The sequence below is a fragment of the Notothenia coriiceps genome, unplaced genomic scaffold, assembly GCF_000735185.1.
Source record: "Notothenia coriiceps isolate Sejong01 unplaced genomic scaffold, NC01 NC01_scaffold00031853, whole genome shotgun sequence".
NCBI lineage: Eukaryota > Metazoa > Chordata > Actinopteri > Perciformes > Nototheniidae > Notothenia > Notothenia coriiceps.
In genome coordinates this window covers 960,983-984,490 of record NW_011364554.1, presented here as the reverse complement: position 1 = coordinate 984,490, position 23,508 = coordinate 960,983, and the positions used below count along the sequence as shown (strand labels likewise).

Genomic DNA, 23,508 nt, shown 5'->3' with positions numbered 1-23,508 from the left:
ATTGCCATGAAACAGTTCATTAAGAGGTTCACATTTTGTAGTTTTTATTTCCCCTTGTTTATACATTATCCCTCGAAAACAATTGTTTAAACAATACAGGTTTTTAACCAACATTTAAACAGACTAAACAAATGGACTAGTTGGACCTCGACTGCATGATGGACTGTTATTAGTAGAAAATGGGGTAAATTAACAGATACACAAACAAATGGAATTATTTACAGATGAAAGGCTTCAATTTTTCATGCTAAACTACGATAGCGGTCTTTAAACAAGGTAAAAATAATGACAAGACAGCTAAAAATTCATAGACATTCGAAAAATAATGACACATTACAGGACATATTTTCTTACAGATTGGCATATATTAACAAGTAAAATTATACAAAATACTTATTTTTTTAGCAATTAAGACGTTTGGGAAAATATTTTTGATTTATTTGTTATGAAGATCTTAGAGAAGATGTAACCAGATGCATTCTGTCCCAAACAAATCAGAGCAAAGTTAATAGGTTAATTGCAGTAAATAAAATAAATACAATTAATAAATAATCAAATCAATAAAATATTGCATGAAAACTTGCTTTAAATAAATAAATAAAATAAATATACTTAATATAAATTAACAACAAATCTTTTTGGAACTTAAAGTATAAAATAAGCATAGCTTGTTTCATTTTACGTGCAGTCTAAGAATACATCTAAAAGTAAACAGCTCTAAAATGATGTTGTATTCACTTGTATTATGACATTTGTACAAATGCAAATGAGTGTTGTCAAATACAGGAGTCAAGCAATTTCTGCTCCAAACTGCTGCAAGAACATCTGACTGACTGCAATGAAAAACGTCTTTAATAAAGAGAGGAATGGAATCCAAGCGTTTACCTAGACGAATGAATGACTAAAGAAAGTGCGTTCCCCGCACATCTGGGGAATAATACCACAGAATGAAGAAGAAAGAGAGAAGGTAAGCTGGTACACAGCAAGACTCCCACTGCATAGCTGTCAAATCTGTTTCAGATTTTACAAAGCTCCAGGCTCCTCTTCTCCTAGCATATGCTGCCTTTTCCAAAGACTTAAAGAATAAAACTCTGTAAATAGTGGCAGGCAGGAGCACAACAAGCCCTGTCATACAAAATCCTGTCGCTGGTAAAACCTGGAATGTGTCCAGCTTTGAGAACAGGAGCTTCAATCTTTCGTTGCCTCTTCAATAAAAAAATAGCCTCTGGGTGAATGGCTGGTTGTTGGGGTTAATTTGCTGGCCAGTCCGAGAGGGTTCAGCTCCCACAGGTTCCCACGACGACACGTAACATCACGCGAGGTGGGGGTCGTTGGCAGGGCTGACAGTGAAGCGCGACGATGATACGTGTTTTGACCCCACAGACGACCTTGGTTTGATTGATAGATCCTCCTTCCTTTTTGATTCTTTGCTCTTGATGTTTCCTGATGGAAAGAGGAAAAATCTCAGTCACAAGTTCCTGGGATGCATGTGTTGAATTGTACTCCTATTTCAAAATGCTGCTACCAGACTCCTCACGTATTTTAACAAAAGAGTACAGTTCAGTAAATAGTAGGAATGTGATGTGTTTGTATTTATTCATTTCATGTTGCCAAAAAAATACAATGCATAATTATTTTTTGTTTAATTGTTTTCCTTCAGATTACAGATAATAATAATAATAATAATAATAATAATAATAATAATAATAATAATAATAATAATAATACATTACATTTATAAAGCGCTTTTCCTGGTGCTCAAAGCGCTTAATGATGTATAGCATACCCAGGTAACATTTCATTAAAATAAAATACATGACAATTAACATACTGAAGTTCAGGTACACCATCCGTTTATGGCAGGGTATTTAATACAAATAGAGTAAGATATTACTATAAAACCAAATACAAGTCAGAACATAATCTAATGATCTATAATAAAATCACACTAAAGCAATGCTGGACAGATTCTAGTTAAAAATAGCTCAAACTGAACACAGCCTCCTCTTTCCGTTTCAAGTCTCTACAAAAGATCATGAAAGCATCTAATTTTGGAGTTTCTGCAGCCCAAAGGACACTGTGAGCCCAAACCTTCATTACTCTCTGAAATTAGGTGATCAGTGTACGAGATAGCGAGAGGAAGTCGAGGGAGCAAATGAAGACGTGTTGGGGAACACAGCTTAGCCTTGCATTGTTGAGCGCAGGATTTATGTCGTCGCTCAGTTCCACATGTCACAGAGCCGAGGGGAAAATTATAGAAGATTAATTCTGGCTGCATGTTTGGAGAGGAGGAGGTTGAAATGAGGGTTTTCCATTTCGGTGGGTGGAAGCGAGTTAGTGGCTGTCAGATTGTATTACGTCATTCTCCGGCTCAAGGTGGGGACATAGGGATAGTACATGTGTAGAAGGGAAAATATGTCAGGCGCTTTATCTCTTGAGTCTGATAATAAGAGTCCAAAGCATCATAGTGGTTCTGTGATGTTCCCCGTCTAAATATCCTTTAATATGAAACATTAACAAGACCTTTCATATAGGTTATTTACTCAGCAATGTTTTGCTGAGTGTTTTGCTGTTTTTCCATTGGGTCCAAGGCCAGATTAACCATATGGGCAATCTGGGCAAGTGCCCAGGGGCCCTTGAGCAAAGAGGGCACTCAATGACAAGATGAAAAAAATATATATTATTTTAATTTAAAAACAAATTCCGGGCACAACCTCACTCATCATACATTGTTTTAAATTATACTCACTCTTCGCCATAAATAACACAGCTTTTCTATAGGGTCAAATTAATATATTTTCTAAACCGTCTCTGTACTGTAGGTCTCACTCAAGCCCCCAGGAAGTGCGCCGGACTCTGATGAGAATATTCGTAGTGGCCAAACGGCAGTACTACACCTCCGTTAGGTTGCTGGGCCCGGAAACACTTTTTCCCATTGACTTACATTGGGAAAGAGTGGTCTGTAAATCGTTGGATAATTTTTTTTAAACTACCCAGTATGAACGTTTGTATAGCCCTTATTAAAAACATTCGGTCCTCAAGTTGTAAAATGTGCTAATAACATTATTCTGAGTTATTTTCCTCAGCATTATGAACGCGCATCTAACCCACGGGACCGCGCTGCCCGGCACGTTCATGTTACGTGTTCAGTACTACATGCGTTTTACCTTTACCCATGGATGCACAATAAGAACAGACCCATATCGCCTTACTGCCAGTGAGCCCACGGAGCTGTAATAATGGATATATTGCACATGTTTGCTGTAATTCAATTCAAAAAAGTTACACATTTGACAAATCACACATCCTGTAAGAGTTTGGAGGATTTAGCAGCCTGGTATATTACACAGTTTTAGCGGCATATATATATATATATATATATACATATGGTTGGTATTTAACAAAAAGGGGTGTTATAGTCTGTGTTGTAGTGTGTGATATTGGTATTTATGGAAACATTTTACACCTTTCCTTCAAGTATTATATATGTTTTTGTTACTTGTGAGGTACTTAACATGAATAGTCACAGTTACTATCCTTTTACTCCATCACATTTCAAAGAGAAATAGGCTATTGTTATTTTAACTCCACCACAGTCAGTAATCCATCATCAGCTTTAATTTTTAGATAAGATTTAACTCACAATTGATCTTAACAGGCTTCAAAATAAATACATTTTTATATATTACCAAGTGGTTTCATGTACAACCCACACAAGTATCATGCTAAATCAAGCTCTGTTGCTTGGATATCACTAGATCCTGTTATCAGCGGAATATAAAAGTACATAACGATTGATGTGTAACTTAGCATAATTACTAGCTAGCCGCTAGCTGCCGCGGCCGCCTCGTTAATATCAAATCCATTATAACAAATCCAGTACCATGCTGTCATGAACGTGCGGTGCTGTTACGTGTACGCAAATTGACGTGCTTAATGTGAACAAGCCTTTTGGGGGGCGTGGTTAAAGTTGCCCATGCTCTATGAGCGCACATACGGGTACTTCTCAGGCATGACGGTTAATCTGTGACGTTTCGCTCTCTCAAAAGTTGGCCCGTTTTATCTTCATGCGCCAATGAACAGCTCTCATAGGAACCACACCATTTTACTACATATTTTAGTTGTGTAATTCTCAATGTTTGTAACTAATAAAACTCCTCGTGTACTTGTACAGCCAGCCAGTCATATTTTGGCATTAAGTGGGGTGCTGCTCTGAGGTTTTGAGTGATATTACCTAGGTATTCCTGAGCCATACACTGTCTTGGGATCTTATCCATTGTATCTTTGTCTTGTGATTTTTTATTAAAAGGGCAAAAGGCTAGACCTACTTTGGTTGAACTATGTGGCTGCGTCCCTGCTTTTGACAAATAGGTGTGCGATTTGACATGCCAGATTGACTGAAAATTCTAAATATTGGTCATGTTGGTATGATTGGGTAGGCGTGGTGTTACTTGTTGGTACGTGGGTTGGGGGGGTGGCCATGAGCGCTCAGTGCCCAGGGGCCCCTGGAGGTACTAATCCGGCCTTGATTGGGTCAAATGTTCAACGTATGTTTTACCGGGGCAATATGCTTAAATCATCTACCTACAGATTAAAGCCTACTGATGTTAAACTTCTTAAAACCTACACTCTCAAATTGGCAGACAAGACTGACTTTAGACACTGATGGCGTCCTTCCTTTCTTTGCAATTTGAACTGTAGAAACAGCCCATACCAATCTGCCTGTGAACACAGGGATGACCCTCATGACATTACTGTGCTTTGACCTGAATGCTCACGTATACACACTGACAATGCTATCTTTCTGATCTTAAGCAGGTTCATTATATTAAACATCGTACTAGCACAAACACAACCTACAGCAGAGGTATTAAATTTGGCTTTCTTCCACTTCAAAAACATTGCCCCCTCCGCCCATTATTCTCCTTCCCTGCTGCAGAAACCCTCATCCACACATTCATCACTTCGAGACAGGACTACTGTAACAGCATTTTTGGCTCATCATCCAACATTCTCAATAAACTTCAATACATCATCGTCACTGTCCTCAAAAACCTGTACTGGCTTCCTGTCCTTCAACGAATACACTTAAAAATCCTTCTCCTAACACACAAAGCACCCAACAACCAGGCCTCTCTCCTATCTCACTGAGCTGCTCCACCACCACAGCCCTTCCCCCTGCCTTCGCTTATCAGGCGCCAATGTCTTGTTCATTACTACATGGATCAAGCACCAAACCTAGAGCCTTCTCCATCGCTGCCCCCTCCCTCTGGAACTCATTCCAAAACAAATCAGAGACGGCACAAACCTCCCCAATCTTCAAAACACTGATAACATCTCACATTTTTGACTGTTTTTAATGTGTGATTAATGTCCTAGTGTTAAATGTTGTTTTTTTGGGCTTGATTTTTATTTTTCTATCATTGTAAAGGGTCTTTGAGCACCAGTAAAAGCGGATGACAAATACAATGTATTATTATTATTATCCTGAGAATTTCATAAATGCTAACCTCCTGGTGGTGATGGAATCACCAAGCCAGTACGATTGGTTTTTTTGGGATTGTGAATTTTGGTTGAAATTTTAGAGTCTGAAAGTGGTGGACTGATTGACAGAGGTATTCCTAGAACCATGAAAAAAATGTCACTTTCTCATTGAGTCTAATCAGTAATGTGAGACTCTTAGGCGTTGTAAAATGTTTTGATCTTACCACGCAAATCCAACTTGCTGTTTTTGACCGTCACAGGGGCTGGACTTGTGGGCGCTGAACTGCCCAACTCATAGGTTGGAGTTTCCTGTTGTAAGAAAACAGAAAAATCAGGATTCCTTTTATTGAATCACAAACTATCTCCTGTTAATAAATTATTTAGGAAAGGGAAGTACCTGATCAAAAAGATAGATTGTGACATCATCAAAAAAGGACACGTTTCTTCCTCTGTCCTTCTCTCTGTCCATCGGCTCCTTCGGTGATTTCAGTAAACTCCTGAGCCCGACGCGTTTGTCCATATCTGTTTCTGTGACGACTATCACCCTCCGGGAGCTCTCGTCCTCCTGCTCGTCCTCCTCCTCCTCATCGTCAGGGTCGCTTCCTGAGGACAGACCTCTCCGTCTCACAATTCGATTTCCAATCGCACCGTCCCCAAACCCTCCTTTTCCAGAGGAGGTGAGGGGCAGAGTCAGAGCGAGAGGAGGGAGGGCGAGGGACAGACGAGCAAGTTTTGCTGTGAATGTAGGGAAGAGAGGTTAGACATGAGATACAAATTATTTAAAGGGGCCCTATTATTATGTTTTTGGGGTTTTCCAACACACTCTACGTGATAGGCTAAGAGGCCGGTGAAGCTGAAGCACAGCTAGTATGAGAAAAATAAAACACTTTTTGAACTTTAAAGTATGTAATCATGTCAAAGCAGAGGCACAAAATACAAATATAAACTCTGAAAATGTGCATACTAGGACCGCTTCAAAGATTTGGATGACATTTGCAGAACCTTTACATGCAAAGATATGCTAGTTATTGACTGCTGTTGACATTCACTTTTTTCCTCTCTTTATCCTACCTTTTCTTCTTGAGACTGAAGAAGTTTACTTTAAATGGAAACCAATAACATTTCCCACCCTGACCCTGGCATTTTATTGCTGGTTTTATTGTAGTTGCTGCTGTAGCACAGACAACTGGACCACTTTCCTGTTGTCTCTGAGCCTAGCAACTACCAAAAACACAGGATAAACTGGATTTTGTTTTTCACATTTACTCCAGTTGTTTCCCCCTCTGCTATTTCTGCTACTTTGAATAGTAACCACATGGATACTCTATAGCAACTGTGTATAGCTACCGAAATATGCCAATTTGTATTTAATGATGTCAACCATGAATATATTTCCGTGCAACCTGAAGGTACCTTTCATAGCCTGGTTCGCAGTAGGCTGAGGGGTTGTGACCTCAGGTTGTTCAATCACAGTGAGCGGCTCAGCATTAGTTTCTTCAGACTCCGTGTGCGGCTGAAAGCTCGGGGAACTTTCCTGCTCCTCTTGGCTACAACAACAACAACAAATCACAAACAAACATGAATTAAAAGAGCAATGTCAAAGGGGTTTTTCAACTAAATATAATCATATCGTTGTTTTTGTTGTCTAACCCTTGTGGTATCTGGTCATGCAGAGTTTTATTTAGATTTTTCAAGGATTCATCACTTTCATCTAATTTGTATTTCATTCATGGTGCTCACAACTAGATGAATAGGTTGATGGTATCCCTGTAACCCGCAGATGTTACTGTCAACAGTTTCCTTTCGAAATACTTTCTGCAAAACGTTCTACTTACTACTACTTTCTTGTCGCATTGTGTGCTGTTCAAAAGTAAGGGAGAAACTGTTTCTGAAAAGAGATGATTTTTCAAAATATATAAATGTTTAATAGTCTAAGCCCTGGAAATGAAAATCCATTCATCTCAGCTATACTGTGGTGAAGGTGAAGAAATATATCTTAAAAACTGAGAAAATCAAAATCAAAATGTTCTCTATGTCTGAATACTGCTGAGCCGCAATGAAAAAAGTGTTTTGTGAATAAAAAACACTTTTAATGGCCTCCATAAGATACCACTAAAGGTAGAGGAAAGGTAGAACATTTGTGTTGTGTTTTTGTTTTGTTTTTCATTGTTTAGGGTCAATCGAGCATTTAAGACAAACACAGATTTCCTAATCCAGCCTTCTTCATACCTTTCATCCTCGTTTTGCTCCGTCACAGTGACCAGCTCACTGCTGTTCTCTGCGATTTGTTCGCTCCAGGGTCTGATCATCGCCGTGTCTTTGACAGTCGACCCCCAGAGCATGTTCGTTTTCACATTTTCACTGAGGGAGAACTGCAGCCTTTCCTCACACACCTGAACGACAAAACAAAACAATGAAGAGGCGTGAATACACGTAGAAAGCTAATATAGAGAATGCTCTTACATCAAACAAAACAGAAAGAAAAAAGACAAAAAAACCTCACCTGCATCATGAGGCCATTTTTTGTTGTCATCTTAGAGAGAGAGCCATGGTCTTTGACATCAGATGTTTCACTCTGTGATCTCTGGCCGTCGTTCTTCTTCTCTTGAGAATCCAGGATCAGCTGTGGTGTTGACTTTGCCAGAGTATCAGACTCGTCATTCGAATCCCCCCTGCTCCCCTCAGGAGTAGAGGAGCCACCTGTCTTCTCACCTTCATCACTTTCACCAACACTGCTGCCCTTCTGCTCAGGTGTCTTCTTCAGAGACTCCAGGATCTCCAGGTTCCCCAGAAAAAGGTCGCCCAGAGAGTCCTCTTCGTCCCCAGAAATGCAGCACAGTTGTTCCAGTTTTTCAAAATCCTCCAGGGGCTCCTCATCCAAATCTTTCCACTCTGAAATCAGTAATTCTGGGAGGTTGTTGAGGGGAACCTGGGGTGGAGATGGGGTGGCAGATGAAGTTTCCTGGAACAGATTATTCGGTTCATCCTGTATTTCTGTGTTGGGTGTGAGGTCGCTCTCATCGGCCAGGGTTATATGCACAGTGGGGAGGTTCAGGTTGGCTGAGATCCCTTTACTCTGAGTTGTAGCAGGTGGTGATTCTTGTAGAGGTGGCTCTGACACGTCTGCGCTGTGAGTCGGGGAAATATACGACTCTGTCTCAGTACTAGCAATAAAGTCTTCAAGATTAATGTGACTAATAAACTCCTCTGCCTCGATAACAGATGGCGGTGGGCTAGGAAAAGAGTCGTCTAAACTCTCCAATTTATCATCTTGCACATCAAGGTCTATGCTTGGTGGAGGACTAGGGAAATCTACCGAGCTGAAATTGTCGACCTGTGGATCTGTGTCCTCCTGCATATCAAGGTCATCAGGACAATAGATGGGATTGGGTGGAGGGGGCAAGTCTCTGTAATCCTCTTCTTCATTCATAATGCTTACTCTCTCTTCTACGTATTCCTTAGCATGCCATGGTCTTGTTTCCTCCTCTGATTCTGCGCCTGATTCAACATTTTCCAGGTGGGAAAGGTTCTCATGAGGAGCTTCGGTGATGCAAATAATTATACTTGAGCTTTCTAAAGTTTGACTGAAGCAGCTCTCTGGGTTAGAGATGGTTTCATCAATTTGCTTGGCTGATGTCTCTTCGTCTTTTTGGAGATTCTGAGGACATCTGTTAAAATTTTGATTTTCTTCCGTCTCTGTGGAGTCCTGCAGACCTTCGTTGTCTGTACATAAAATCTTACTCTCGTCCTTCTCCAAGGACTCCTGCTCTGGGATTTCTTTATTCTCTACTTCAATATCTGAGGTTTCTCTTTCCAGGTCTTTGTTGAGACAGCCAATTTCTATGAAGTTCTCAATATTTTCCTCCTGTTGTATCTCTACCTGTTGTATCTCTACCACTTCTTCCAACTGTTGATCATCACTGTCTGCAGAGTCCCACCTTTCCTTCAGGGCAAGATTACCCACAAGTCCTTGTGTTTCCTCGTTCCTGGTTTCTTCACTGCCCGCCAAGATGGCAGGATGAGTTTCACTTCCTGCAAGTTCATCGTTTTCTTCAGCCTCCCAAAACTCCTGACCCACAACGAGCCTTTCCCCCACCTCCCAGGCTTTATTACTGAACCCAGAGAACAATTCAGACCTGAGTTCAACATCTTGGCTCCTCCTCTCTGGTGAGGCCCACTGGTCATTTTCATCAGGCCACAACCGTAAATCACTTGACTGTAAAAAACGATGGCAGTCAAACTCCCCCCTAACGACACCAGATCCTGTTAGTTCTTCATCCTCCTCCAGGGCGCTCCATAACTCTTTAGTCTTCACATCCAGGCCCTCACAGGAGTTATTATCCACATTGTTAGCAGAGTCCATCCGACTCACTGTCCCTCTCAAGGGGGACTTTTCCTTCATGGCGTTACTCAGCTCTGTGGCAGCCAGCTGTTTCTCCGTCTCCGTCTCCGTTTCCGTCTCCGTCGTGACCTTCTTTACCTCGCTGCCTTCTGAGCATTGCAGGTTTCTCAGGCCCAGCTCGTTGTGGTCCAGCCCCGGCCTCTCTTCACCTCCTTCAGACTCTTCATCACCCTCCTCGGCCCAAGAAGGACTAATCAGACCACTCTCTTTATCAAAGACAGACGTCCCGTCATCGCTTGACTCGACTACTGACGCCGCTGGATCTCCGAGTGTGGGGTCACTGCTTTGAATTCCGTACATGGTGGATAACCTTGACTCTCTGTTGTCATCTTGAGATGGTGTTGCAGATTGCACAGCGTCATTTCCACATTTGAGAGAGTTCATTGCAGAAATATCAATATCAGTCTCTGTTATACTTGTGGTGTTGGGCCTCAAGACGCAATCCTTTGACAGACTGTCAGATAGAGCCTCGATCAAAACGTTTTTCTCAGCGAGGCTCTTGGATTGCAGATTAAATTTGTTCTCTGCAGCGTCCTGGTATTTGCAATCTGTTATCTGAGCGACGACGCCATCTGTGTAGTCGTTGTCTATCGGATACCCGCTGCTGTGAGGAAGCCCTTTCAGTGGCTCATCATCTAATTTTGTGAATAACTTATCAATTAAGTCAACACAGTCCTTGGCCTGCTGATCATCACAAAGCAGTGATGACTCTTTGCTCTCGTTTTGGAAAATGCCAGAGTCATCTCTCTGTGTTGACTCAAGCTCTTTGTTCAGAGAATCTTCATCATCACCTAAATCAGGGACAGAATTCTCTGTAGCATGTTGATATAAAGTTATACTTTCCTCACACATCTCAATAGTTGTTCCACTTTCACTTTTCTTATCCGACGTCTTTTTACTATTTCTTAAGGGGCTCTTTTCTCCATTCTCCCCCTCCTCCTCAGTTTTCTCCTCTATCCCAGTCAGAGTTCCCCTGTCTGCTGCTCGACTGCTGCTCGGCCTGGAGGCCATGAGTCCATCACTGCTCCTCCTGGTCATCCCGTCCCCCTCCCAGTCGCTGTCTGAGAAATATGCAGAGTCTCGATGGGGTGTTTCATTTCCCAGAGCTCGCCACCCGCCACTTCCCACTCCGCCTCCGCTGCTCGTCCATGAGTCACTGGGTGTGAGACAGTCGGCTGAGTTTGAAGTCAAAGGAGACAGGACCGAGTCTGTGGGGGTCATGAGTGAGACGTCAGAGGAGGGGTCCCAGTCTGGAGTAGTTGGAGTGATAGCAGGAGCGGCTTCCTCTTGGGAAATGTGACAAGGTTTTTCCTGCTCAGTGTCATTGTTTTCTCTCTTTGCCTCATCATGAATCTGAGAACCAAAATTCTCCAGATCTGCTGCAGTGATATTTTCAGAATCCACTGCAGAAATGATATCAGTGTGGTACTTTTCTTGGTCAACATCACATGTTGTCTGATCGTCTCTCTCAGGGCTGCTTGCCCTGTCTGCTCTCATTAACCCTCCATTCCCTATAACATCTTCTCTTTGAGTATCTGTTTCCAGCGATTCATTCTCCTGCTGTGTCACAGTGTTGGATTCTGCTGTTTGCTCTCCTCTTGCAGGTAAAGCGGGGCCATCTAAAGTCTCCTCCTCATTCTGACTTGCATGTGTTTGGTTGTGCAGGAGGCCGTTTTTGGGCATGATTTCTGAAAACACAAAATCACCAGATTGGCAGTGATCAGCATCGCTTCCTTCGCTGTCCGATGTGAGAGGTTGTTTATTTGATCCTATATGAAGGACTGGGATCTCCGGTTTCATAGAAACCTTTATCTCGCTCTTTTTAGCCCTCTTGGTCACTTGAGCATAGATGGCCTCAGTTGGTGTTTCCTCTTTTCCTTTGTTGGATGCTCGTATGGAGCTCTCCGACTGAAACCTGATGGTCTGAGCGGAGCCTGGGTCAATGCAAATGGACTCGTATTCAGGAGATAGTGGAGTAGGGGAGTAAGATGAATCTGTCTCCTTTTTGTTTGTGGCAGCATTTTGTCTGGATATGATTTCCGTCAGGAAGGTCTCTGCTGATTGGATCTCCTTCAGGAACTCCTCCCTGGTCATCTCTGTCTTGGCAGGCTCCTGCTGCAGGTCAGACTCCTGCTTCCCGACAGTGATCTCAGAGAGGAGGGAGCGGGATCTCCGTATTCCTTTAGAGTACGCTTCCTCAGCCTCGGTGTACGTGGGCAGGCCAGGCGCACAGACATAGGGCCGCAACCTGGATCCTGAAGGATAGAGGTATTTGACTGGATCGGGTTGAGATCCTCCCTCTGGACCCGTGTCCATGCCTGTGTCAATCTCTGTGAGGAAGAGATCCCTCTGAACTGATTCGTTAGTGACTGTTTGGTCCTCCTCATTTCCCGAGCTGTGGTTGCGTTTCTCTGACCCCCATGACTGTCCTGCTGACCCAAGCTCTGTGATCAGCGACCGGGAGCGCCGCATCCCTCTGTTGGGCAAAACAAAGTTCCCCCACGTCTCTCCATCTCTTTTCTCCTCCTTCTTTCCCTCCCATGGAGCCTCAGACTTGGACTCAGTGGACTCTGTCACACTCGAGATCTCCGTCAGAAACAGATGCATGGGGGATTTTTTGGCAGCGGCCACACGTTCAGAAAGGAGTTCAGCATCTTCCCTCCAGATGGCCGGCAGGATGGTGTCAAGTCGGGACTGAGTCCTTTTCATTCCCCTGGAGAAGGAGTCTCCAGCGGAAGGGTCTGCATCTTCAGAGAGGCTGGAGTGAGGGACAGAGTTCCCACTGCTTCTCTCTGGGGACGTAAAAGGAGAGTCATCCTCGTCTGAGTAGGTAGGACTTGATGAAGACTGTCTGTCAGGATGAGGGCGGGGTAAATTACGGTAAATTGGGCGAAACGGGTTTTCTCTGCGAATGGGGGAGTCAAAGTCTTTTGCACGAGAATGGGAACTGTCCTTGGAGTTGTGCAAGGATGCTAAATGCCTGCTGCCACCCTCTCTGTCAGACAAGTCACAGGATAGCGGGTCTCTGTTCGAACTCTGCATCTGCGGCCGACTGTATCTGGAATAAGTCTCCGCTGTGTTGTAGCTGGGAAAACCTCTTTGCGGTTTGGAGTGGGGAGGGAGGGGTGGGGGACACATTTGAGGAGGTTGGGGGTAGATCGGATGGCTGGATGGGGGAAGGGAGGGGGATAGCGATGGGGATGGGGGTAGTGTCTGTCGGGCCCTATGGAGGCCCAGGTGATTAAAGGTAGTGATGTGATGGGGGTCTGTTTCGATTTTCCCCCCGATGGTGTAGTGAGGCAGTCCTCTGTAACCGAGTGGAGGAGCGGGGAGGGGGCGCGAGTAGAGATGGTTGGCTGACGACATGGACATAGAGCGAGGCTTGGGAGGAAGGACCGGGGCTATTTTATCCGGATCACTACTCCGTCTCCTGTCCTCCTCATCATCATCATCGTCTCCTAAATCGACTACTGAGAAGTCAGTCACTCTGCTCGAAGTGTCTCTGAACTCAGCCACCCCTGTGTTGGGCACATGGAGATGAACCTCGCTCGATCTCACCGTCTGGATACCCTTCCCACACTTGTCAGACGAGAAATAAGGGACTCGCTCTTTTCCCAGCATTCCACTGCGGATCTCCATCAACTCCATGTCTCCGAGGCAGATCGAGTCAGAGCGGAAAGACTTCCCTTTAAGAGTTGGCGACTTGTCCTGGGGAGTGTGCTCCTCTAATCTGATGTAGTACTCGCTGGCGAGGGAGGGGCTGCGGGCGCTTATCACCGGGACGACGGTGGGAGTGTCCAGAGACTGCCTGTGGTTATTGTTCACACTTGGGATTGGCTGGGGAGGAGGGAGAGGTTTGTAGCCGCGTCTGGAATGAGCCTTCTCCCAGAAATACTCAAAGTTCAAGCCTTTGCTGGTTTCGGTGACTGTCAGGATGTCGTCCAGTTCAGTCGAGGACGCGTTGATACAGTTCCCCACAGGGTCCAGCAGGGGGTAGGAGTTGTCTCTGTCCTCCCTTCCGTACTCTCTCTCCCGTTGCCGCTCGTTTGCTGCAATCTGGAAAGCCGGCGGTCGGAGTAAGTCCCAGCGTCTTTCAAACGACTCATCGCTCTCCCCTCGCCTTCTACTGCCCTCCTCATACTCCTCATCCTCTTCATCTTCTTCCCCAACACTATCCCTTGCTATTCCTCGCTCTGCTGCCAGGAGGGAGGAGAGGAGGAGGAAGATCTCTGCGATAGAAGGGCGTTGGGATGGAGGTAGCCAGCAGGACTGCATGATCTCATACCTGAGGACAGGAGAGACAAACAGAATTAGAGCATAATCACTACCATTAACATAATCATCCTTTCTGCAAACTCCACTCAGTGGATAAGCACTGACCAGTAGTCGGCATGGGAGAGTTTGAGTCTGGGCTGAGCCAGGGTGATCTGTCTCTCCCTAATGACGAAGGTCAGCACCTCTTCGTCACTCAGGTGTCTGTGGGGCTGAGAGCCAAACTCAAACAGCTCCCATATAACCACCCCCAAGGACCTGCAGGGGGAAATGAAATGTAGAGATGGTGAGACACAGATCTTCACAGACCTATTTGTTATGTAATGCTTTTAAAGGAACACTTTGTTTTACACAGAGCTCTGACTCAAAAGAAACAAGACTGAGGCACGATAAATACATAAAACATGTAATAAGAAGATATTCTGTTTGTTATACCAGTTTTGTCATGATATTATTAAAGGGAAAACTTGCTTGAGAACCAAATAGATGGATACGATTATAAATTACCCACATGAAATATCCATATCCTACCTGGCTTGCACTATATAATCAGATGTGACCGCTCTAAATGAATACATAGAAATCTATACAAATGTACAAACCACATATTGCTGGCCTTGGTTTGGTCAGTAACGATGAGAGATCCTCTGTACTCCTCCAGCAGCTCAGGAGAAATCCAGCGCAGCGGGATCCATAACTTGTCAGGAGTTAGGTAATAGTCCTCCTTCACAATGTCATACAACAAGAATTATTTTTATAAATGCACTTTCATTATCTGAATGACGAATTTACACATGTTAGAATGGAAATCAATCTAATATCCTACATGGATCCACCAAGGGTACATTTTGCAGATCAAATCAAAACGTACCTTGTAATGGTTGTGTGAAAGGCCGTAGTCACCTATCCTGACAGTGAGGTCAGAGTTCAGCAGGCAGTTTCTTAAAGCCATGTCGCTGCAGAAAGTAGGCACAACCTCCATCAATCAGCCACATTAAACAACAATATAAAATCTTAGTAAACCAAAAAGACAAGTTCCAGCACACGCCAAGATAAACATTAGATTATTAAAAGAGTTCATAAAAAAAGGAGCAAATTACCTTCTTTTTAATGTCATGACATATCATTTTAGAGATACAATCTTGTTTAAAGATTAGATCCTGATTATGCGCAGAGGTGAAGTCATGACTGACCTGTGGATGTAATTGTTTTCATGGAGATGCAGCAGACCGGAGGTGATCTCAAAAGCCATTCTCTGAAGAGTCAAGAGGTCCCGAGTGGGCAGGTCAGGAGTCATCCCATCTGACTTGCGCTGGGCCCTCAGGTACCTCTTCAGGTCGCCCTAATTGAACATCACAACAGTAATGCCAGCAGTCAATTGCATGCATGCTTAAGTACAAGGTAAGGTAATGCCAGTTTGGACAACATTGTGCACAGTAAGTGCTTGTGTCCTTCTTGTAAAACAGAGATGATTCAGAGAACAGAGAATATGTAGGACTTCTGCAGTAAATCCATCCCTTTTTAGGGTGTTTTCCATCAGAGAGGCTCAAAGCAGCAGGATATTGGTAATAAGGTGGCAGCCTTGGTATTAGTCTTGTGAGCTTAAGGGAAGGCTATGAACATAAAGAATAAATAAATATAATGAGGACTATAAAAAAAGGATTGAAAATAACCACAAGAAATAGACAATAGGAGACATTATCCTACATGATAATAGCAGTCTACGAAGCCCTCAGCGTTGTTTGGCTTCTCTCACTGTGTTGATATAATTGATCTGTGTGTGTCTTTGTTTGGCCGGAGAGTCAACTCATATGGTTTCCTTAATCAGTCAGGGAGTAAGCCCGATGAGGGAAGGAAAACAAGCTGGCGTATTGATGTAAAGCTGATTCAAGTTCTACCGGAACATTTATAACATAATCATTTATCATTCCTGCAGCAAATGAGATGATTACAATGACATTAAAACCACTTAATCAAGGGGTAAATGAAGTTAAGATAAGGTTGAAAACAACCCATACATTTAATGCAACTCTTACACCACTCTGTATAACTACAGACTCAACAGCTGTCATGTCAATAGACAGCACAGAATTTTCAGATACAAGTTGAACAACCAACACAGCACTGAAAATGAAAGATTATTTGAGCACAAATTGTAGATAAACGAAGCGAAATGAGAAAAACAAGCAGTAGTTCATCTTTAAAAGACACATTACAATGGTTGCACTAATGTTGCTAGTTTTGAGTCACAGGCCTTGTTGACAAGTATTTATGTTATTTTGTGTACACACCAAGCTAGTTTTAATTTCCCTTTTGTTCGATATTCAAACAGCAGTTTGTACTCACCAGTTGACAGAACTCCATAACCAGGAGGAAGGGGACGCTCTCACTGCACTTCCCCAAACACTGAAGGACGTTCGGATGTTTTAGGCTCCTCGAGGAAGAAAGAGAAACCAGATAGATGAACAGACAAACAAACAGTGATAGATAGATAGATTGATAGATAGATAGATAGATAGATAGATAGATAGATAGATAGATAGATAGATAGATAGATGGATAGAAAGATAGATAGATAGATAAATAGATACATAGATAGATAGATAGATTGATAGATAGATAGATAGATAGATAGAGTGATAGATAGGTAGATAGGTAGATAGATAGATAGATAGATAGATAGATAGATAGATTGATAGATAGATAGATAGATAGATAGATAGATAGATAAATAGATACATACATAGATAGATAGATGGATAGAAAGATAGATAGATAGGTAGATAGATAGATAGATAGATAGATTGATAGATAGATAGATAGATTGATTGATAGATAGATAGGTAGATAGATAGATAGATTGATTGATTGATAGATTGATAGATAGATAGTGTTTGTTTAGCATGTTGTTATGTAGGTGTGTTTACATCAGACACAGAAAAGATAACAGGAAAAGTGAAATGTTTGTCTGAGTGAGAGCACGAAATAGACAGCATATGAATGTGTGTGAAAATGACTCTTTGTGGGTGTATATGTGTGTGTGAGTATGTGTGTGCACTGCAGGCATGGTGGTGATGTTTGTAGTGGGATTTGCCCAGAGATAGCAATAGAGAAAAAAGAACATAAAGACCTTGCTGCTTCCTCTGTGTATTAGTGTCTGTGTGTTTTATTATCATCTACCTGCAGTAACAGTATCTCTCTAAGTACACAATACAAAATTAAAACAATATTTTTTAGAGTGTAAACAGGTTGAATCCAAGCCAGACCCAATGTTGCTCCTTCAGTCAATGATTGAAAATGCCGTTTTCATCAACTTAAAACACTCTATGCACATACCGCCTTCCCTGTAGGATCTGTTATTGATAGCTAACATTAACTTATTTTAGACACGTTTTCCTGTAGTGCAGATTTCCTTCAGACCTGATTTGAACACTGTACTCTAATCACACTGTCAAACACAGTAACGAACTGTTACAGTAATTGTTGTCAAGCCAAAGTAACATTGTTTTGCGTCCAAAATGGTTTCTCACCTGTACGGCTCGGACTCTGCCAAGAACTTCCTCTGCTCCAGAGGGCTGGCACTGACACGCAGCTCCTTCACCACGACCTGAGAGGAGCTGCAGTCACACAGCACCTCGGCCAGGATCACCTGAACAGATCAATGAGTAATATCACGGGAGAGTGCTCAGGAGAGGACCAGCAGTAAAACAACAGCCTTTAGTTTACACCCCTCATCTGGTCATTAAATATAACAGATCAGAAAAATGTATCTGTGACCCGGGTTATATTTTACATGAAAACTAAATGGTGTAGGAATATTAGAGTTGATTGTCTCACCTTTCCGAACCAGCCATTTCCTATTTCCTGAAGATAGTTTAAAGCGTGTCTTTTGAAGCACTGCGACTTGGAGTCTGTAAAATAGACGAGGAATAAAAAAAGATCAGGGTCACAATCTGCGTTTGATGTTCAATATATGAAAGTACATTTTGTAACTGCAGAAAAGATCACTTTTAAAAACTGATGATACACTCAGGGAAGATCCAGAATCTATGCATCTGAAAAGTATATCTATACCAGGAATAAGATGTCTCCTACTTGGCTGAAGAAAATGTTTTCATGTTTCTGTGTCTGTATGCACCACTTATACCAAAGCAAATTCCTCGTATGTGTAAACCTATTTGGTTATAAAACTGTTTCTGATTCTGATGTTTCCACATCATTTTTAAGTAACTTGTATATTGAACCACAAAAGGCTTCCAAATGTGGTGTGATATAACAAAATCATGATGTAATACTAAGAGAGAGACTTGTATTTAGTTCAGCACAGATAAACGTTCAGCAAATACAATTTAAAAATGGCTTCTAGTGGGCACACATTATTCTACACAGCAAAGTATCAGAATGACAAAAAAACATTGCTGCAACAAAATGAATAAGGTGTGCTGATAGGGGCGTCACGATACACCCAATACATATTTATGGTGTATAAATAATTGATGTCATGTCAACCAGTGGCGTAGCCAGGAATTATTGTGTGGGTGGGCTTGGAGAAATGTAGGTGGGCCAGGGGGAGACTTATTAAGTGTGGGGTCTGAGCTGAAACTTCATTAATGATTTTATTTATTGTTTAATGCACTAATTAAACATAAGCATAAACATAAACTAACAGTGAAAACAAAAACATAGGCTCGGCGGCCTCAGAATGAAAGAGTGTAAAACTGACATCCACATGACTGGCTTGGCGGCCACAGGTTGTTTATCCTTGACAGTCGCACAGTGGGCACACACTGAGAGTGTTTTCATATTCAGCAAATGTGTACACGCTTCACTGCAGACCTCAAGAAGAAATAAGACTTTCATTCACTCACGGGCAAAACTTACTTTACTAATTTACACACGGTAAAAAAATGCACTCCCTATTCCATTGTCATGAAGGTGGAATCTAACTATATCCAGAATAAGTTGTATTGGATCCAGGCTAGAAACATGTTTATTTCTGCTGTAAAGTTGGGCATTTTAACATGGGGTCTATGGAAATAGCTCCTTTCTGCATCCATACCATGTCGGCCAGATGAACTGCAGTTTGTGGCACTTCCTTCTGCGCTTCCCGGCTCTGCCCCAGAGTTTGCCGCTTGTCAGGAACGTCAAAATTGCTATGACGCGCTGATTGGCTGTGGGTGGGCCAGACATGCATGTGGGTGGGCCCACCCACAGCTACGCCACTGATGTCAACACATGCTGATATCAGCACATCTTCAACCATTTATTTTTCTTTCTTGAGGCCTTATGGACTTTCTTTTATTAGGAGTTCATCAGGTTCAATTTCAATTTGTGTAATTGTTCTTTTAATATATATTTTGATAATTTAGTGTGAATTTATTTTGGCCATGATCAATGGCCTGGTGAATATCGTGACTAGCTCGCACCATCCCTATCTGAGGCCAAATGTCCAACGTGGCCGGCCTGCACAGAGCACTGATGCAGAATTTTCTCAGATCAGAGTTTCCACTCCATTGAACTGCAGAGGGGAGTCCAATGCAACTGGTTGTGCTCTCGGTTTGAGACCTTTAATGGATCCACATCAGTGATTCAGGCAACAGACCATGAGGGAGTTCAGTGCAGGATATTTCTTCAGCTTCATTTTCGGGGGTTTTGTGTGCTCAAATAAGTGTCAGAGAACAGGAGTTGTTTTTTTTAGGTTGTTACCTGCTCCATCCTGCAGGGCAGGGCAGGTGGGCCTGTCTCTGACCGGCAAGGTGTAGACCTCAGGGAGGGAGGGACATGACGACAGGCTGTCCTCTTGGATAGGACTGGAGCCTCCAGAGATCTCTTCTCCGTCTGCATTGTCAAACTCCTGGTGGTGGCACAGCAGCATAAGGAAATCACAATACTGGTTGAAAATATAAAATAAGCTGCAGTGTCACTTGATAATATGTCTGGATTGAGCGAGGCAGACAATAAAAAAGCAGCCACTCTTAACTAATGACACCCTGTCTGCCTGCTCAACAACACTGTCAGCTCGAAGGATGGAGGCTTAGTTAAGATTAGACTGGGAGATGATTATTGACAATTTCTGCTTCATTAAGTTGGAAATATTGTCTCCTGTTTCTATTTCCATGTCAAATCCTCCCTCAGTTAATCAAGCCAAGCTTAAATTAAAGAAAAATACATGCCAGCATGCATAAAAGGTGTGTGAAAAAATAAAGCAGAGAAGGGTGAATAGATCTCTTACATGTTGAAGACTTACATTGAACCCCACTCCTCCTTTCTTACAGCACAGGCAGGTCAGGAGCAGCAGGACAAAAGAGACGAGCCCCGAGCAAGAGATGAGGATGACGACGTAGGGAGGAGGAGAGAGGGAGGCAGCCCTGGTCTGAGAAACTGAGTGAGAGAAAGGAAGAACATACAAGAGAGGAAAGGATTTAACACATAAATATATGGGTGGCAGATTGTTAGGTCTGAGTCAGTGAGAAGGAAAGAGAGAATTCACTGAATCAGAAAGGTGTAACATCTTGGTACACAGGTGTTTTGTTAAGAGGGAAACCATTGGAGCGTTTCTTAGTGGCAGGTTTGGGGAAACAGTGGAGAACCCCAATGGACAGCTTGCTTTAGGGATTTGGAGGGAGAAAGCAGGAAAACAAACTAAGTTGAGGATAAAAAACGAATCGTCTGTATCAGTAAAAGAAAATAGAGACTGGAATTAAAGTTTGAAAGTGGGATAATATACCATTCCAGTAAGGGAAAAAAGCACGGGGGAAAAGGGAAATATCAAAAATGGCATTCCACTCAGGAAACACAGTTAAGAAGCAGGGAGGGGTGGCTGGTTGTCATTTAGGTAAAAAGGAGCGCTAATTGGGAAGGGTTGGAAACTGGAAAAAAGTTACTGAAATCAGGAAGGTTTACTACTCAGGTAAGAGAGGGAGGGATCGGGACATTTTGATATTTGTACCTCAACGTGGTTGATTGAGAGAAGTGAACCATCTGTAGAAAAGAAAAGGGGCAGGGCAGTGTGGTTAAATACCCTTCAGGTATTGTCTATAGTTTCCATATTAACACTGTAGCCAAAATACGTCAAACATTATATCAGTAGAGGAACAATGTAACCTTGAAACAGTCAGAAGCTGTCCAACTCACGCTTAACACATTGAAGGACACATTATAAACATTAATATTCAAACCATACCTCAGCCTATCTTTTCAGTGTAAACAAAGCAGCATTTTAGACATTAAATGACACATGACCCTAACCCTAACCCTATTAGCAAGGCAGTTATTAGGAAATGTTAACCCCTGTACTCTCCTAATAAACTTTTAGAACTGTATTCACTGATATTACAATAAATTACTTACACTTTTAATTGTTGTTATCCAAAAAAAAAGCTCTATTACTAATGTTATCTAAAATAACTATACGCATGTGAAATAAAAACCTATTTTAGGTAAAAAATATATATAATTCATGGGGTTACAATCTTGAAATCTTTTCTTGAAATGTATGACTTGGCTAATGTTTTACAAGTCACTGCACTGTCTTAAAATATCCCAAATTCATTCTCCATGTCACTCACAGAAATCCAAAAATAGATTCATTCACAGGGTTTTGATATGGTAAACACTGCATACATAAATTTCAAAGTATAATGAATAATTAACCAACTTAATAAATATTGTAACAAGAGGATCAGCATTCTACTAAAAACACAACTTATGCGTTTTTTCCCCAAGATACCTTTGTGGGCCGCATTTAAAGTAACACTTTTAGCATCTTGTTTTTTTGTCTTTTGCTTGTTCACAGAAAAGTTGCAACATAACAGGATTGTACTTGTTTTACACACCCTGCGCAACAGTGAGTAAAGATGTGACCAGAATATAAAACCACATTCGTACCAAAGTGTGGGCTCATCAATGATCAAATCTGATGCAAATTCAAATAAATGTTATACTCTGGATTCCACAGCTAATTTGTGATATTTGTACATGCAAAACAGGGGCTATAGGAAAACTGAAAGACCCCTTTGGGCAGTGTGGCCCCATAAACATGCACCACAAACATAAGTGATGGCTCCAATCCTGATGATGCACAATTCCTGTGCAGGGCTATTCTTTCATCTTTCCCTAGACAGATTTCCAGACAGACACTGCATATAAATAGGAACCTAACACGGGGCCTTTTCCACCAGCCCCGGTGCCAGGAGCTCGTATCAAAACAATACACCACAACACAATGACTGCACATTACACAAACACAACACACTGCCTGATCTTGGGGGGAAGAAGGCATATTCAGATAGAGAAAATAAAGATGCCAACAGTAGGAAATAGGCTAAATAATCTCCGGTGCAAAGCAGAGGCTATTTATAGACTACATATATCGCACTGACCGACGTTTTTGGCCAGCTATTCATACAGAATATGCTGTTTTCAAATGGCATCGATGTGAGGCCCGACATCGAAACACCCCCCCCTAATATTTTCATCCCTGCATGCAAATATGGTACCCTACCCATCACCAAACCAGACTCGCTCCTGTTTTGATTAAGCCAGCCACGTACACTACAATAATAATTCTCATTATGTCTCATAACACAGCCAGTAGAGAGGCCTTTTGATTACTGACTACATCCCCCATCTCTGCTCCTTTCTCCAGCATCCCTGACAGGTTTTCAATCCCCCTCCTCCTCCTGTCCTCCTCCTCTCCTCCGCTCACCTTCCCTCTGCGGGGCTCCGAGGGCTCTCTCCGGGCTAAGATACGACATGGTCCCCGCCAGCGCCACCATCACCCAGCAGTGTGGCCGCATCGTCGCCGCGTCCGGAGCAACAACACCATCCGAGCGACGCTGCTGGCTGTCGGTGTCCTCCTCTCCCCCGCCACGGTCTGTACCGTCTCCGGGCTCACGCTGTCTGTGTGTCTCCCCCCCTCTTTTCTCCTAATAATAAAGAAGCGTCTCCTTGCCTTCCTTGTTGTGCTCTCCCCCCTCCTTTTCCTTTTCTCTCGCCTCCTCCCCCCTGCTTTAATCCGCAATTAAACACGGTGCTCTATTGTGCATCCTCGGTCCACGTTACTCCGCGCATCTCTGCTGAAAACAACCACCCGTTACAAACACACGCGTATATATAACATTTCTTTCTCCCCCCCTTTGCTTCAGTGGTGGAGGGGTGTCTGTGTTTTTCTCCTCCGCCAGCCTACGTCAGACACACACGGCGCGCATTGTCATGGTCCAGCTCCATACCCAGAGAAGAAGAAAATACATCTGTGATAATATTCCCACTGGGAGGCAATGTAGTGTGTGTGTGTGTGTGTGTGTGTGTGTGTGTGGTTTTATTGATTGCATATTGAATTTTGTATCTTT

General features: G+C 42.7%; 1 protein-coding gene across 2 annotated transcripts; it reads right to left on the bottom strand.

Moving 5' to 3' along the window:
• Positions 1–19: 19 nt before the first annotated feature.
• On the bottom strand, positions 20–23,068 carry lmtk3 (lemur tyrosine kinase 3). Of its 2 annotated transcripts, none has more exons than XM_010788518.1 (16): positions 22,866–23,068; positions 20,391–20,539; positions 19,865–20,012; positions 17,996–18,069; positions 17,689–17,807; positions 16,505–16,592; positions 15,352–15,500; positions 15,030–15,114; positions 14,761–14,882; positions 14,267–14,416; positions 7,988–14,171; positions 7,714–7,877; positions 6,898–7,031; positions 5,882–6,219; positions 5,709–5,793; positions 20–1,443 (listed from the first exon to the last, which is right to left on the bottom strand). In XM_010788518.1, the coding sequence occupies exons 1-16, from the start codon at positions 22,954–22,956 to the stop codon at positions 1,313–1,315; spliced, it is 8,211 nt and encodes a 2,736-aa protein (XP_010786820.1). In that variant the 5' UTR covers positions 22,957–23,068; the 3' UTR covers positions 20–1,312. The 2 variants fall into 2 exon arrangements, with proteins under 2 accessions (XP_010786820.1, XP_010786821.1); XM_010788519.1 differs by having other exon boundaries at positions 20,406–20,539.
• Between the last annotated feature and the right edge of the window lie 440 nt (positions 23,069–23,508).